This window comes from Streptopelia decaocto (genome assembly GCF_964273445.1).
Source record: "Streptopelia decaocto genome assembly, chromosome: 5".
NCBI classification, from domain to species: domain Eukaryota; kingdom Metazoa; phylum Chordata; class Aves; order Columbiformes; family Columbidae; genus Streptopelia; species Streptopelia decaocto.
In genome coordinates this window covers 29,716,720-29,730,089 of record NC_138659.1, presented here as the reverse complement: position 1 = coordinate 29,730,089, position 13,370 = coordinate 29,716,720, and the positions used below count along the sequence as shown (strand labels likewise).

General features: G+C 36.7%; 1 protein-coding gene across 1 annotated transcript in view; it reads left to right on the top strand.

Moving 5' to 3' along the window:
- AK5 (adenylate kinase 5) overlaps positions 1-13,370 on the top strand; it is a 90,172-nt gene that overhangs the window by 58,895 nt on the left and 17,907 nt on the right. The window contains exons 9-10 of the mRNA XM_082054841.1: positions 6,902-6,944; positions 7,931-7,975. Of these exons, the coding sequence (XP_081910967.1) occupies positions 6,902-6,944; positions 7,931-7,975 (88 nt within the window). The remainder of the gene's footprint in view (positions 1-6,901; positions 6,945-7,930; positions 7,976-13,370) is intronic.

Sequence of the window (13,370 nt, the reverse complement as noted above, 5' to 3'; positions counted from 1 at the left end):
TTTGTGGTGCCATTCTGAAACTAAACTACCTCTCTCTTTTTTTAAATATTGTTTCTTTCCCTTCCCCCAATAGCAGTGCTAAATTATGACCCGTAAGGTAAAGAACAGAGCTTTGTATCAAACATGTTACTACACAGAATCTTGGGTGAGTGCTGCAATGTGTGACACTGGGTTTGGGCTAAAAAAAGCTTGGAAGGGGAGCAAGTGATAGAAAAGACATTTCTGAGCATACTGCCTGTTGTAGATATATATAATAGAGAATAATCATCTTAAAGAATGAAATAAAATAATATATAAATATTAAAGAAAACTAGGTGTCCTTAGAAAATTCAGGTTATAAGTGAAAGTTACATTCTGCCCTTGGCTCCTTTGCTGTTTATATTCCTAAAGACAGTTTGAATTACCGTAACAAATCTTTAAAATTAATTACAGGTTACTGCACCTGTCATAGAGTTTGATTTTTATAAAATAATGGAGCTCATGTTGACAAAATAAACAAGTGGTGCCATGGTGATGCATGGAAGCAGAAGCATAACATTTTGTGGGTTATTTGTGGAAAGTAACACCTTGAACTTTGAGTTCTTCCAAGAGAAGCAATTACTACTGTCCGGCACAACTGAAGCTTATCAAAGCATTGTATGTTTTTCTTTTTTCTTTTAGGAAATGTAATTGAGACTGGCTTGCAGAAAAGCCTTTTTAATCTAAAGTTAAAAAAAAAAAAACAAAACACAACAATAGTGCATTATTTGAGAGACCCATTCATTAGCAGTCCAAGAAAAGGAACAAAGCAGCATTGAGTTTGCAGTTCAGATGCACTGGAAGGTCCAGTGCTGCACTTCTCTGCTCTAGTGTCTCGATATAACAAAAAGCCCCTGGGAGAATTTGTACCAAGCAGCATAAAGACTCCACATAAAGAAAAATCATTTAAGGAGTGATGGCGATTTACAGAAAATAAGAAAGCTACAGGAAAAATAGTGATAACTTTTGGGAGGAATTTTATAGGCACTGAGCACTTTCTACAAATATAGATCTATTGAAAACTAACTGAATTCTGTATCTGGCAGAAGTATTGTAAAATGAGCACTAGATAATAACTAATCACAGATAATACAGGTGTCAAGTGTCTTCAAAGCACAAAGGTATTTAAAAAGCAAGCTGCAGTTCTTCTGCAAGTTAGATATAACGCTGTCCCCTTTTAAACCTAATATGAAAATTGCAAATGAAGTGTTTCATTTACTGGAAAACTCTTGTGCTGCTTTGATGATACAAAATGCTGCTTCCCTGCTGGGAGGGGTGTTGTTATTGCATACCTTGGTTGGTAAATGTCTAGTTTTCCAGTGCCTGGAAAACAATGTGAAACTAAATAAATTTTGCTTTCATTTTCATGCTTAATATTCATGTGTAATTTTTGTCATTAAATAAATCTACAGAAGTTAACAAAAACCCAACCCCCACACACTACAGCAAACAGACTGTGATTTTGTCCCCTCTAAATTCCTGATAGGTGCTCTTCTTTCTGCTATCAAAGAAAAAGAATGAAAAACATCTGAAAAAATCTTGCATATCTTTAAAAGCCAGTTAACTCAATCTTGGTTTACAAGTGTTAAGAATTAGTTAATCCCTACCTCTATATAGGTGTAAATTTGTTTTATTTTCAGAACTGATAATAACATTTATTTTAAAAGAATAATGGTATAGAGATCGTTGTCTTTGCGAGAAATCCAGAAGTGAAAGGGAATCATAGTGATCTAATAATCTGGCAGGACTTTGCAGATGCTATTACAGACACTGATTTTTTTTCACACTTCCTAGTGGCATGCACTCGAAACAAACAAAAGTCACCTCAAGTAACATCAGCACTGTTGTCTCATCTTAATTTCTATTAGTTCCTTTTGACACAAATAACTCCACTTTGCTGGGCAGTATGCACTGTAAAAGAAGATATGCCTTATGGGGAAAGAAAACCTTGAAGTCTGAAGGTGTTCATACTGTATCTTATATTATTTACCCATATTCATTCCTTCTGGACCAGAAGGAGTCTGAGCACAGCCACCCCTGCTTTCCAGAGGTACACTTGGCCAACACTCAGCTTGCAGAAAGCAGCTCAGCATCAAAAAGTTATTTGAATCATGAATTGAGTTTAATGACAAGCAACTGTACGGCTCATAAAATCCATTCCAAGGGACCATTTCCCATACATAAAACCTGCAGCTAATGCAGTGTATCTCATAAGAGCCAAACGTTTGCTCTTACAGCACGAAAACAGGAATTTAGAAGACAAATTCCACAGCCAAGCTCTGACCGGCCCCAGTTTCTCCCGACGTTTAACTTCGCCTACCTAAAGCTTCTTTGGGGTCTTTGTTTTGCAGTATGTGTAAGGACACCGCTCAGTGATAAATACATTTTATAAATAGATGCTGCATATGTCTAATCTGAAAGACCATCCTCTGTGATTAGGTATATGCCTATTAAATCCAGCTGCGAACACACATCAAGCTCTAAAACCACAGACATTGTGACAGACTGGCCTGTGCTGAAGCAGACAAATTGTATGTCCAGACATTTCATACTGCTTTGTGATTCCCTGAACGATTCTTAGTGAGAGAGTTTGAGAGCTAAAATTAATGGTAGTAGATGTAGAAGCATCATCTGCAAACATTTGATATTTCATTTAATATTACTTTGTTAGTGAGTAAGAATTCAAAGTAAGTATACTACAGGCTAAAGAGGTGAAAGTGGAAATCTAAGTCCTAAATGTAGTTCTGCTTCCATGTATAACTGTGTTTACATTGACAAGTCACTCAATATGTCTGTTGAAAGGGAAATAATGCCCTTGCCTCTGTTCCCCAAGGAAGTACAGGGAAGATTTATGTGGAACTGCAGTGTTCTTTGAACAAATAAAATGCTACAGAAGTACAAGTGTTTTACCTACCTAACAACAGCAAAGGGAGAATTATACAGCTACAGTGTGCTGAGAAATTGATGGTTGTATAAGTACATTCCCATCAAACGGATCCTGATGAGACTGCAATATACAACTACATAGTCAGCTCTTGCCTGTACTTTCTACTGTATACGTTACGTCATTCTGTATTAAATTTGTGTGCATTTGTGCTGCCTTTTTTTTTTTCCCTTACACATTAAGTTCAATTCTCAACAAATACCCTGAAGTAGAGAAACATGTGGTTCCTATTTGTTTAAATAATGAGTGCCTGACATGTTCCTTTGAATATTTACATTGTCAAATTCAATCTTGAAAGTTGAGCATCATTTTAGGCAACAGTCATGCTGTATTTTTAGTTCAGTCTCATTCTACTGCCACTTTTCTCCTTAATCTAAGATTATTTATCCTCTTCAGTAAATTTTTAGGAAGAACTTTTGTTTTATCTGCTAAAAATCTGAATAAAAGGTGTCAGACAATTTTCACCACTATTTTCATGAATGATTCAAGCAACAAAGTGGTAAGAGAGAACTTTTTTCTTTTTCGTGTTACCAAAAGAAAGAAAAAACCCAAGGACTGGAGCTGGGGTTACTAATGGGTAACAGAAAAGCCTTCTTATTCCATCAGGTAACAAACATTCACAACAGTTATAATTAAATCCTAGTGAAGAAAATGTTCCATCATTAAATTAAAAAAAAAAAAAAAAAAACAACACACAACAAAACACAAACTCCTAATTTATTAGTAGCAAAACTGAAAGATCTGAAGAATTTTGCATCATTTCCTTATTATATAGTGTGACAGTTTGTTTTATTATGGAAATTACTTCACAACCTAGCAATGGCAGGCAGTAACTTAAACTCATTAACGTATGAAATGGCTACTACTGGTCAGATATTTACTAGTAATGAGCTAAATGACAAGAAGTCAGACTACAGTCAGAAACCTGCATTTTCCAACTCTAAAGGCAATTTACAGATAACAAATTCTTTACAGGTAGCAAACTTTTCTATTTAGCAATCATTTCAATGTACTGTTGATATTGTTTGAGCAGATACATGGTCAGCTATGCCCCACTCATTGATATGTTTTTCCAGATAATATTTGTAGATATAACATAACCTCGCTCTAAAGGCATCTGAAATTAGATACCCATCTTTCTCCAGAGCTCATTACATAGAAGATTATAATCTTCCTCACCTTGCTTTCAATTCAGTGGAAACAGCTGTACCAAGAATACAGAAACTGTTCTGCTGCTAATTCACTATAGTCCCGATGCAATGTGTTGTAAAATACTATTAGCAATCTAGGACTTGGTGGGACTTTTCCTTGTGAGACGTTTTGCTAAATCAAACAGTTATTTTCCAAAGCACTACAGTGACCATACAGAACAGAACCATGCTTTCACGCCAATACAGGTTAACAATTCACAGTTTAGAGACCTACTTACTAGAAAGACACAATTAGAAAGGGGTGTTGTCAAATTTCAGTATAAAGGGACTGGCGCTGATCAGGACACCAGTGTCTGTCACCTCTCCAAGGGACTGCAAGCCAAACAGTACATCTGGCTCCTCACCCAGATCAGCAGAAGTACTGGTTGCACTTTTGAGGAGACTGGGAAGAAATTAGTGAAGTGAAATGGTTCTAAGTCAAGTTTAGGTATAGAATAGTGAAAACTGTGTACGAATACTTGTCATCTAAACCAAATTTATTGTAGTCCAACTGTTTTAATTTGTTCCTCCTGACTTTCCTTACAGCAACCCTAGAGACCAGGCTTTCAGGACCTCTTCCCACCCCAGCTGGGTGCTGTTCAATACTGCCTGAAAAAGATGTTTTTATGGAACACCTAATTTTCTGAAATGTGAGGAAGCTTATTTTGTCATGGAAGTTCAGCAGGGCTGGTGGTCCCACTCACATCAAGCCGTGTGCCAAGTTGTCTTATAGAGTTATGAAACATGCCCTTTGGAAAAAAACAAAAAAAACAAAAAACCAAACCAAAACAGGTTTTTTGAAAACAATATTCACGCACCTGAAAAACAAGCAGTTACAGATATAGACAGAATTCATTGTTCTGAAGTTCTGGGTTCTGATCAATGCCACGGTCACATCTGCTTTTGAGTTGTAATTACAATTCGCTTTAATGGCTTTTCATAGCACTTGTTCCTTATGCGAACATGGCGTGTTGGTTAGTTAACCTGTCATTCTACTAAAGCAGATATGGTTGGTCGAATGAAAGCAGCTGATATAATAGCTTATTTAGCTTCAGTTCGGTCTCTAGTTTTTACATATTCCAGCTTTAAAAAGTTAGAGCAGTTGCTGACTTAAACTGACTTTTCTTATCAGCTGCTGCTCCGATCAGTCCACCAGGTTACAGAGGTAATTTCATTCTGCAATTGCAGGGGAGAACAAAGCAGCACTTGAAAGAAGCCATTCCTCTTTCGTTTCATTCTAAACTTGTGACTGTGATCTTGATTTTAAAAAAACCTTTAAACTACACGCCTAAAATGATTTTGATCCAGAAACCTTCAAAGGCATAATAAGCAGCTGAATCTAAAACCAGGCCTTTGATATGTAATATATTCTTTGCAGGGTCAAACTTTTTATTGTGTTATTACATCAAAGAAGAAGCACCTAAGGTTAATACTGTCACTGGAATTCTAGGAAAGAGACTAATCCCTTATTTGAAAAATGTGTTGTCGTGTTTTGTTTTGCTTTGGTGGTTCTGGTGGTTTTTTTTTTTCCCCTGAAATATTCTCCTGCAAACTTAGTGGATCCAGTTGCTTTTTAAATTTTGCTCCCCTCTGCTTTTTCGCCTTTTTTTTTTAAAGATGGCAGTTCTGCTGCAGTGTGATAGACCAAGAGTTACTGTGACTCAAAAAATGAAAACGTTCTATGTAGCCAACATAATGATACTTCAGCATAATGAAGGGTACTTGTGTTTCAGTGGTAATGGGAACACAAGGAGAAACTTGCAAGGGTGGTGCAAGAGCCCGCAAATTACCGTGACTGCAGCAGTTCACCCGTTCTTTTCACTGTGCTGTTCGTTACACTTCATCTATTCATGCAGCTGTACACATTTCTCACAGTGGCTATTTCTGACAGCGTACTGAAGCAGAACTGTAAGAAACTACAGCTCCATAGCCCCATGTGATTTTGAGAGGACTAGCACAATGTATTCCATGCCAATATTGCACACTGATGATGTAATAGAAGCGTGTTACTGTCAATGCGATTATTGGTATTTTATAGACTAGATTAAAGCACAGATGGTGTGAGTCTATCAACACTACATAACCTAGACTGTGTCCAGCACATATATAATTCTGGTTTACAAGAATTTCCACTCTGACATTCTTGCTGGGCAGTATCTGTAATTCCCTATTGGTTGTACTATACAGTATGTGACAAAATAATTCTAAGTGGCCAAGTATCAGGAAAAAAAAGTCCTTGCCGAGTTCCCCACTTTCCTGGCGTTAATGTGTTTTTGTGGTTCAGCAGCCTCTGTTGTGTTGTGTTCTAAAGGTAAACACATTCAAGTTGTTTTAGACCAAAGAATATGTCCATCTTTATACTCACTTCTAGAACTTACTCCAATATTGCCTTTCCACTACTAACAGCATGGCACACCATATTTACTTTGGAAGCAATTCAACATGCACACTGGTTGCTTATATATCATGCTGGAACTGTGTGGTTGGACACTGACAAAGCTGTTTCTCACAAAAACAATATGGGACAGTTAATCATTTCAAGTTGTCCTGGGTTCTCCATGCTCATGTTCTACCAAATGGAACAGCACTAACAGCGTTTCTGTGACATTCTTGACTCCATCTCAACATGGATTAAAACTGAGAGGTTAGAATACGGAGAAGATCTTAAGATACACATATAAGTAGATATAAGAAGGAATACAAACTATGCAGAATATCTATTTCACTTTGTCAATTCCTTAATTAACAGGAGGAGGATCTGTCAAGTTTTTCTGGTTATGAGAGCACAGGAGGTGAGTTTCTTTTTCAGTGTCATTTGCCATTTAATTTTGAAACCTTTGATTTCCCCTTGTATTTAAACAGCTACTTAGAAGATTAAGCGAATTCAGGTTATTTATATTGTGAAAGCTATGTCTCAAAGGATTTTATCATGTGAATTCTCTTTGAATGCAAATTAAAGCTTGTAAAAGTAATTTTTACACTCTTTAGGCTAGTGGATTCAAAATTATTAGAAAATATTATGGTTAATCAGCATCAGATCTTACAGGTGTTTTCAGAAATCAGCAGTTATGAAAAGCTTGTTGGAAAATATGAGCTGCTAAGAGTTTAAGAGGAATGAAAAGATTAATCAAAACATTTTATGGCTAATTATATTATGTAATAAGAGATGTACATACCACATAATAAAAAACAAAGTTGTATGTGGTAAACTAATGTTTCTTGTAAGTGATTAAGTCAAAGAGAAAATACAATTCCAGCAGCTCAGATGGTGCAAGATCACCTTCTGTATTGGTATAATCAGGCTAATGACTGGGACTCAATAAAAGGAACTGGTTGTTTTGGTTTTTTTTAATACCATTTCAGTAAAAGGCAAAGCTATAGTACATACAGTAGTTTTGGTGCTAAAATGACAGTAATACCTGAATTTCAGTACAGATTATTATTATTTGGCTGGACTTGAGGCTCAGGGGTATTTAAGCCTACATCTCAGATGTAGTGCACCAAATATAGGATCTGAATAGGATGTGGACAAACTTCTATAGCAATTATAATGTAATAACATGTTCAGAGAAAAATATCACATCTGCAGTGAGAACTGCAAAACTGGGAGATAAGTAGGTTTGTGGATAATAGCTCCTTTTGGAATGCAGAGCACTATAGCAGAAAGTAAATCTAGTGAAATCAGATCAGCTTGCATGAGTGTTACACAATTCAGTGTGGAAAGCAGCTGAGATTAAAATTAGTAGCTCTTGCCAACTAAAGAATTTTTTCATTTCAGACTTTTCAGAAGATCTGAGGAAATCAAACATCATTTTTGTAGTCGGTAAGTAGTGCTACATTTGAAAATCCCCATGTTATTTAGTTTTGATAATAATTGTACGATTTTTTTTTTTTTTTTAAGCTTAGCAGAACAGTTTGGTTAAGGTATTTGCATGGTGGTTTAGTCTTTTGAAAGGGAGTTAGAATTTAATTTCATGTTATTAAATTAACTTGAGTGACAACAGTTGTGTAAAGCTTAGAGCAGGAGGTATGGTTAAGTGTGAACACACTCAAAATGACCTGGGGGCTTGCACAGCTCCAGCAGTGCTGTGTGATCTCAAAAAGCAAAGCCGCCTCACCAGCATTAGTTAAACTGTTATAGATTGGATTTTAAGGTATAGGTGAAAAAATGAGGTCTCTTCACCTCTTCATTTGTGGAACAACTTTTGTGAATACAGATTTCAATTCTACATGTGCTCGACGTGCTGTTAAAAGTCAATGGGCTAGTGATCGTGCATAATGCTCAGCATGCACTGAAGCTTTGCAGGTTCAAGGTTTACTTTATATCTGCTTTGTGGAAGTCCAGAGAGGAAAAGCACCATGCTAATGCCCATTATTTATATAAATGTGACTAATATAAATAGCCTGAACTTTGACCAGCCTTTTAAAACAAATTATAACCAGAAGATTAACAAATTTCAGCTTGGAAGGAGAATGAAGATGAGGGAGCCAGAATCTTCCCAGTAGTGTCCAGTGACAAAACAAGGGAAAATGGGGACAATTTAAAATACACTAAATTCCATCTGAACACAAGAAATTTTTAATTTTTTTTTTTTTTTTTTTTTTTTTTTTTTTTTTTTACTGTGAGGGTGGTCGAACACTGACCTGGTTGCTCAGAAGACTGTAGAGTCTCCATCCATAGAGATGTTCAAAACCCAGCTATACACAGTCCTGAAAAACCATCTCTAGCTGACCCTAGATCATCCCAAGAAGTTCCTTTCAACCTAAAGAATTCTGTGAGAAGACAGGATGTTTATGTGTTGTCCTTTTATCTCACCCTATCTTATACCAAATACAAGCTGCCTCAATTTATTGAAAACCCGTGGTGGATATTATGTGTTTGAAAAAGTAAAACTAGGTTAATGAAGTGTTTGTTGGAGACTTTTCTTAAGGAAAAGATGCATAACTCTTAATTTTCAGCCTTTAAGCAAACTCTAATTCCATGCTTACTGAAGTACATCTTCCTGCTGTTTGCTACAGTGAGAAATCCTCCTCCTTTCTGCCTCACATATCTTATTGGAAAATTATGTTTGTGTTTGAACACACACATTTTTTTAAGACACGAAGACACTCAAGGAATTTTGCCTCTAAAATTGTCCATGAGAGAGGCATATTCTTCATTTATCTCGACTGCTTTTTCTTTATCAGAGTGTTTTTAATTTTCAGTTATAATTTTTATAGGCCATTTACTAGCCATCTTCCAGCTTAAAACTGAAAACTCACCCTCTCCCTATTTAATCCTGCTCTTAAATTCAACTCAGACTTTGTAGTAAATGCTTTGTAGAAACAGAGGAAAATTCTGCTTCATCAAGTCTAAGTTTTCTTTGTTGAAAATCTTACAATGAAAAATTTGAATAAGCCCAAACATGGTTTGCTTGCCAACAAATTATGTAGAATGATTCATACTTTTTTTCCAAAATACCACCATTCCCACCCCCCATCTTTCCATCCCTGAAACAGCTTCTTGAAGTTTGATGTGAAGCGTAGGGTATATTTTTTCTGTGGTGTGTGGTTTGGTTGGTTGGGTTTTTGTTCGTTTGTTTGTGAGGAGGTTGGTTGGTTTGTTTTGTTGACCACCGTGACATCTTCACATTTGCACAGTTGGCTGCGAAATATTGGGTTTACTCCATCTAGGTAGTGAACATAAATGGTATTTCCCAGAGACAGACTCCTCCATTGCAGTGGATGCTGCTAGAAATGTTCAGCCCCAGATACCTTGACTAGAAAATAAGCAGAATAGATGGGTTGGAGCATCCTGCTCTCGATACTTGAACAGGAAAAACTGTCTCAATCTCAGTCATGTTTACACATTACATAGATGTATTCTTGATGGAATAATAAGATGCTCATAAAGATGTTTTAAAACTAGAGTCCTAAAGATGTGCATCTGAAGTAGTTTACAAAGTAATTGAAATACATAACACCATCTGCCATAGCTGACAAATCGAGACAATTTATAAGACAAAGGGAAAAAAAGGAGACAATTCCCTCCCCCACTAATTTCACTTGAATATTGTCCAAAAGGGGAAAGAAAAAAAGAATCTAATTAGCAAAGATTTACATTAGAGCTAATGCAGGAATTAATTGGAATATTAGTCAACTCAGATTAATTAAGCCACAATGTCAAAGTTTTATCCAGACAGCACAGCAAAGATATAGAATCAGCAAGTGAAAAATATGAGACATAACAACAGGGTAATAAAAGAGGCAAAACCTAATTAAATTTGGCCTGTAAATAAAATTCAAGAGAAATATAAAAAGTTAAACAGATGGAAAGATAAATTTGGGGGATGCTCTAATATTTGAAACATGCAATTATTGCCAGTGACTAAAAAGTTTTTTAAATCCACCACAAAAACAAACAAACAAACCCCAAACAACCAACAACCCAAATCAAACCTTTTTCATCAGACCACATGAAAAGTAAAATCTCAACTGCAATGAACAGCATTTGATTTTATCATCCTTAGCCAATGCGATACTCTATATCGCATCCAGAAAGCTGTCATACATAACAAGTTACTGGGAGCATTATCCCTCCCTGTCCTCCACAGGACTTTCATAAACCAAAGCCACATTTAGCTTTGGTTGAGGCTGAAACTCAAGCAGAAAGTTTTCAGGAATCTTTCTGCACTTTGGATTAGAGAGAAATTCCTCATTTACTCCTAAATTTCATCCTTAAAACATAGCGTAACCAATATTTTCTGCAAAATGCGTGTCATATTCCTTCTGATGAACCAAAGCTGGTAATGGTTTAAACTCAATGTAAATAGGACCAGCTTTTCAGCTGACACTCTGAAGGTATTATCACCACCTACTTCACAGGTAAAACATTATCAGCTGCACACACTAGCACATTAGCTCCTTGTGCATACAAAACAAAAAAAAATCATCACAAACCCCAAAACTCTGTCCAGGGTATGTCAGATCTTGAATAACTGGACCTAACTTGGCATTTAGCCCTGCTTTGAGTAGGGGGTTTTACCAGATCAAGTCCCTTCTGACCTAAATTATTCTACAGTACTTGTGTTACAGCTCCTTGTACAATCAGCCAGGCATAGGATTAGCAGTGCTAATTAATTAAAACCCCAGTCAGTCCAAGCGCTAACTGTAGAAGCTGATGAAAGCTGCTTTCTCTGGCTTTCTATGAAATTAACTACACATTTTAAGAGGGATGATAACTCAGTGATGCCCTAGGACATCACATCACTCTGCTGACATGTGCTCCAGGTTGGTTTTTGATTAAAATCATCTTTCAGAGAGGAAAACAACAACAACAACAACAAAAGTTGAAGGATTTTTGTTGTTGTTTGTAACTAACAGTGTCATTCCTATATGGTTTCACTCAGACAAATATGTGAACAACAGATGAGGTGCTACTGAGAAGTCTTCAAGTGCCATATTCTGAAGATAATGCTGATTTTTATTTGTATAAATAACCCAAGTAGCATAGATAGAATTGCCAAACTGATCAAGTCCTCCAAAAATCATAGCTTGGATTTAAGGATTGCTTGACTGAGGTTATTTTTATTTCAGTTGTGACTTCTGAGGCACCTGGGTTTCACCTGCAAGCGTTTTCCATGATACAGCAATGACACTCATAAAAATAACGTCTAGAAATTGAAACATTTTAAAATGAATGCTGGGACTCTCTTGTAAATCCTGCTGCTGGTATTTTATGTAAATGTTCGTAGTATTTTGGTGTGTGATAAACCCGTAAGATTTAGCAAGTTTAAAATAGAGACATGGCAGTCTGTCTGTATGACACTTCTGTTTTATTAATATTTCTGGCAGCAAGGCCAGTTCATGAACTGCTCACGCTGCTGGTTCCTGTCCCTGCTGGCTGCCAGCAGCAGCCCCAGCTCCCTCTGGCATCATTAATTCATCTGCTTGTGCTGTGGTGCTCTAGACCAGACCAGTACAGTGGCATCAGGTGCCCAGGCTTGTCCTCTTTCACAGACTGGAGGGAATTGGGGTAGGAGGGAGAGCAGGTGTCAAAGACTTGATTTCTTAAGCTGAGATCTTTCACTGATCTAAGGCAGGCTGCAGTTAAACATTCACAAATGCTGCTTGGGCAGTTGTCACTTCTCCCTGCCACTGAGACCGCTCCTTTTCTCCCCTTGAAGTGCTCTCTGTGAAGCATTTCTGAATGCAATTATTAGATGGGGAAAAGTGACCACCTAAGTCAGCACTGCTGCCAGAAAGTTGTTTACCACAAAATCCCCTTACACAGTTTCACAGGCAGCTGAATCAACATAACGAAAGGGAAAACCATGCTAAGGGAGTGCACAGACCTTTTAATCTAGCCTTGTCTACAGAAAAGCAATATGCAGAACTGCATTCAATTTCTATGCTCTGTCTAGTACACTGGTCCCAGCTACTTGCTTACTATTTGTATCAGAGAGCACAAAGGGAGAGACAAAGGATTCAAGTTCCAAGAATGATGTCGATGACTGATACAATGTGCTAAATTTCTGAATCTGCAACTTTTTATTAAGTTAATGAATGAGCTTTAAAGCAAGATGTACTGCTCTTAGCAAAAGTAGTGTAATACAAAAGCATGCTAACATTGAAGAACTGCTGGTCATTGTTCTACATTCTCCCACAGGTCACAGCACACTCATAATTCCTCTGGCCATTTTCTAGACCTTAATTCTTTATCTTCATGTCATATGAAAATTGGAAGACAACATGATTAATCCGAATAAGAAGTTACCGCAAATCAGCCTGTCGCTGGTTAACACCATTTCTTTCCAAAATATACTCAGGTGGAGTGAAAGATGACAGCATACAGAAAAAAATGACAGCGTTCACAAAGAATCTTACGCCTTCACAACAGAAGTGGAGACATATTCTCCTCCTCCTAAGCACTGAGCCATTGCAAAACATCACTAACTTTTTCAATGCCTCAAGTTTTTTTCTGTTTGAAAAACAGCATAACAAGTTGCAGTGAAGGCTTCTTAACTGAAAATATCTTTGGGCTAGCTTTTGTTATGTTTAGTATGCAGCTGTTGTTCCTTATAAACTTTCTTCAACTAAATTATTAATTTTTTCTCATCTTTTTAGAGAGAGGCATAGATTTAATAAAGAGATCCTCTAAAAGAATGAAATACAGTTTTTGCAACACTACAAATTGATAATAAGCCTCATGACTGCAGGGTTAATTTGCTGTTAAAGGT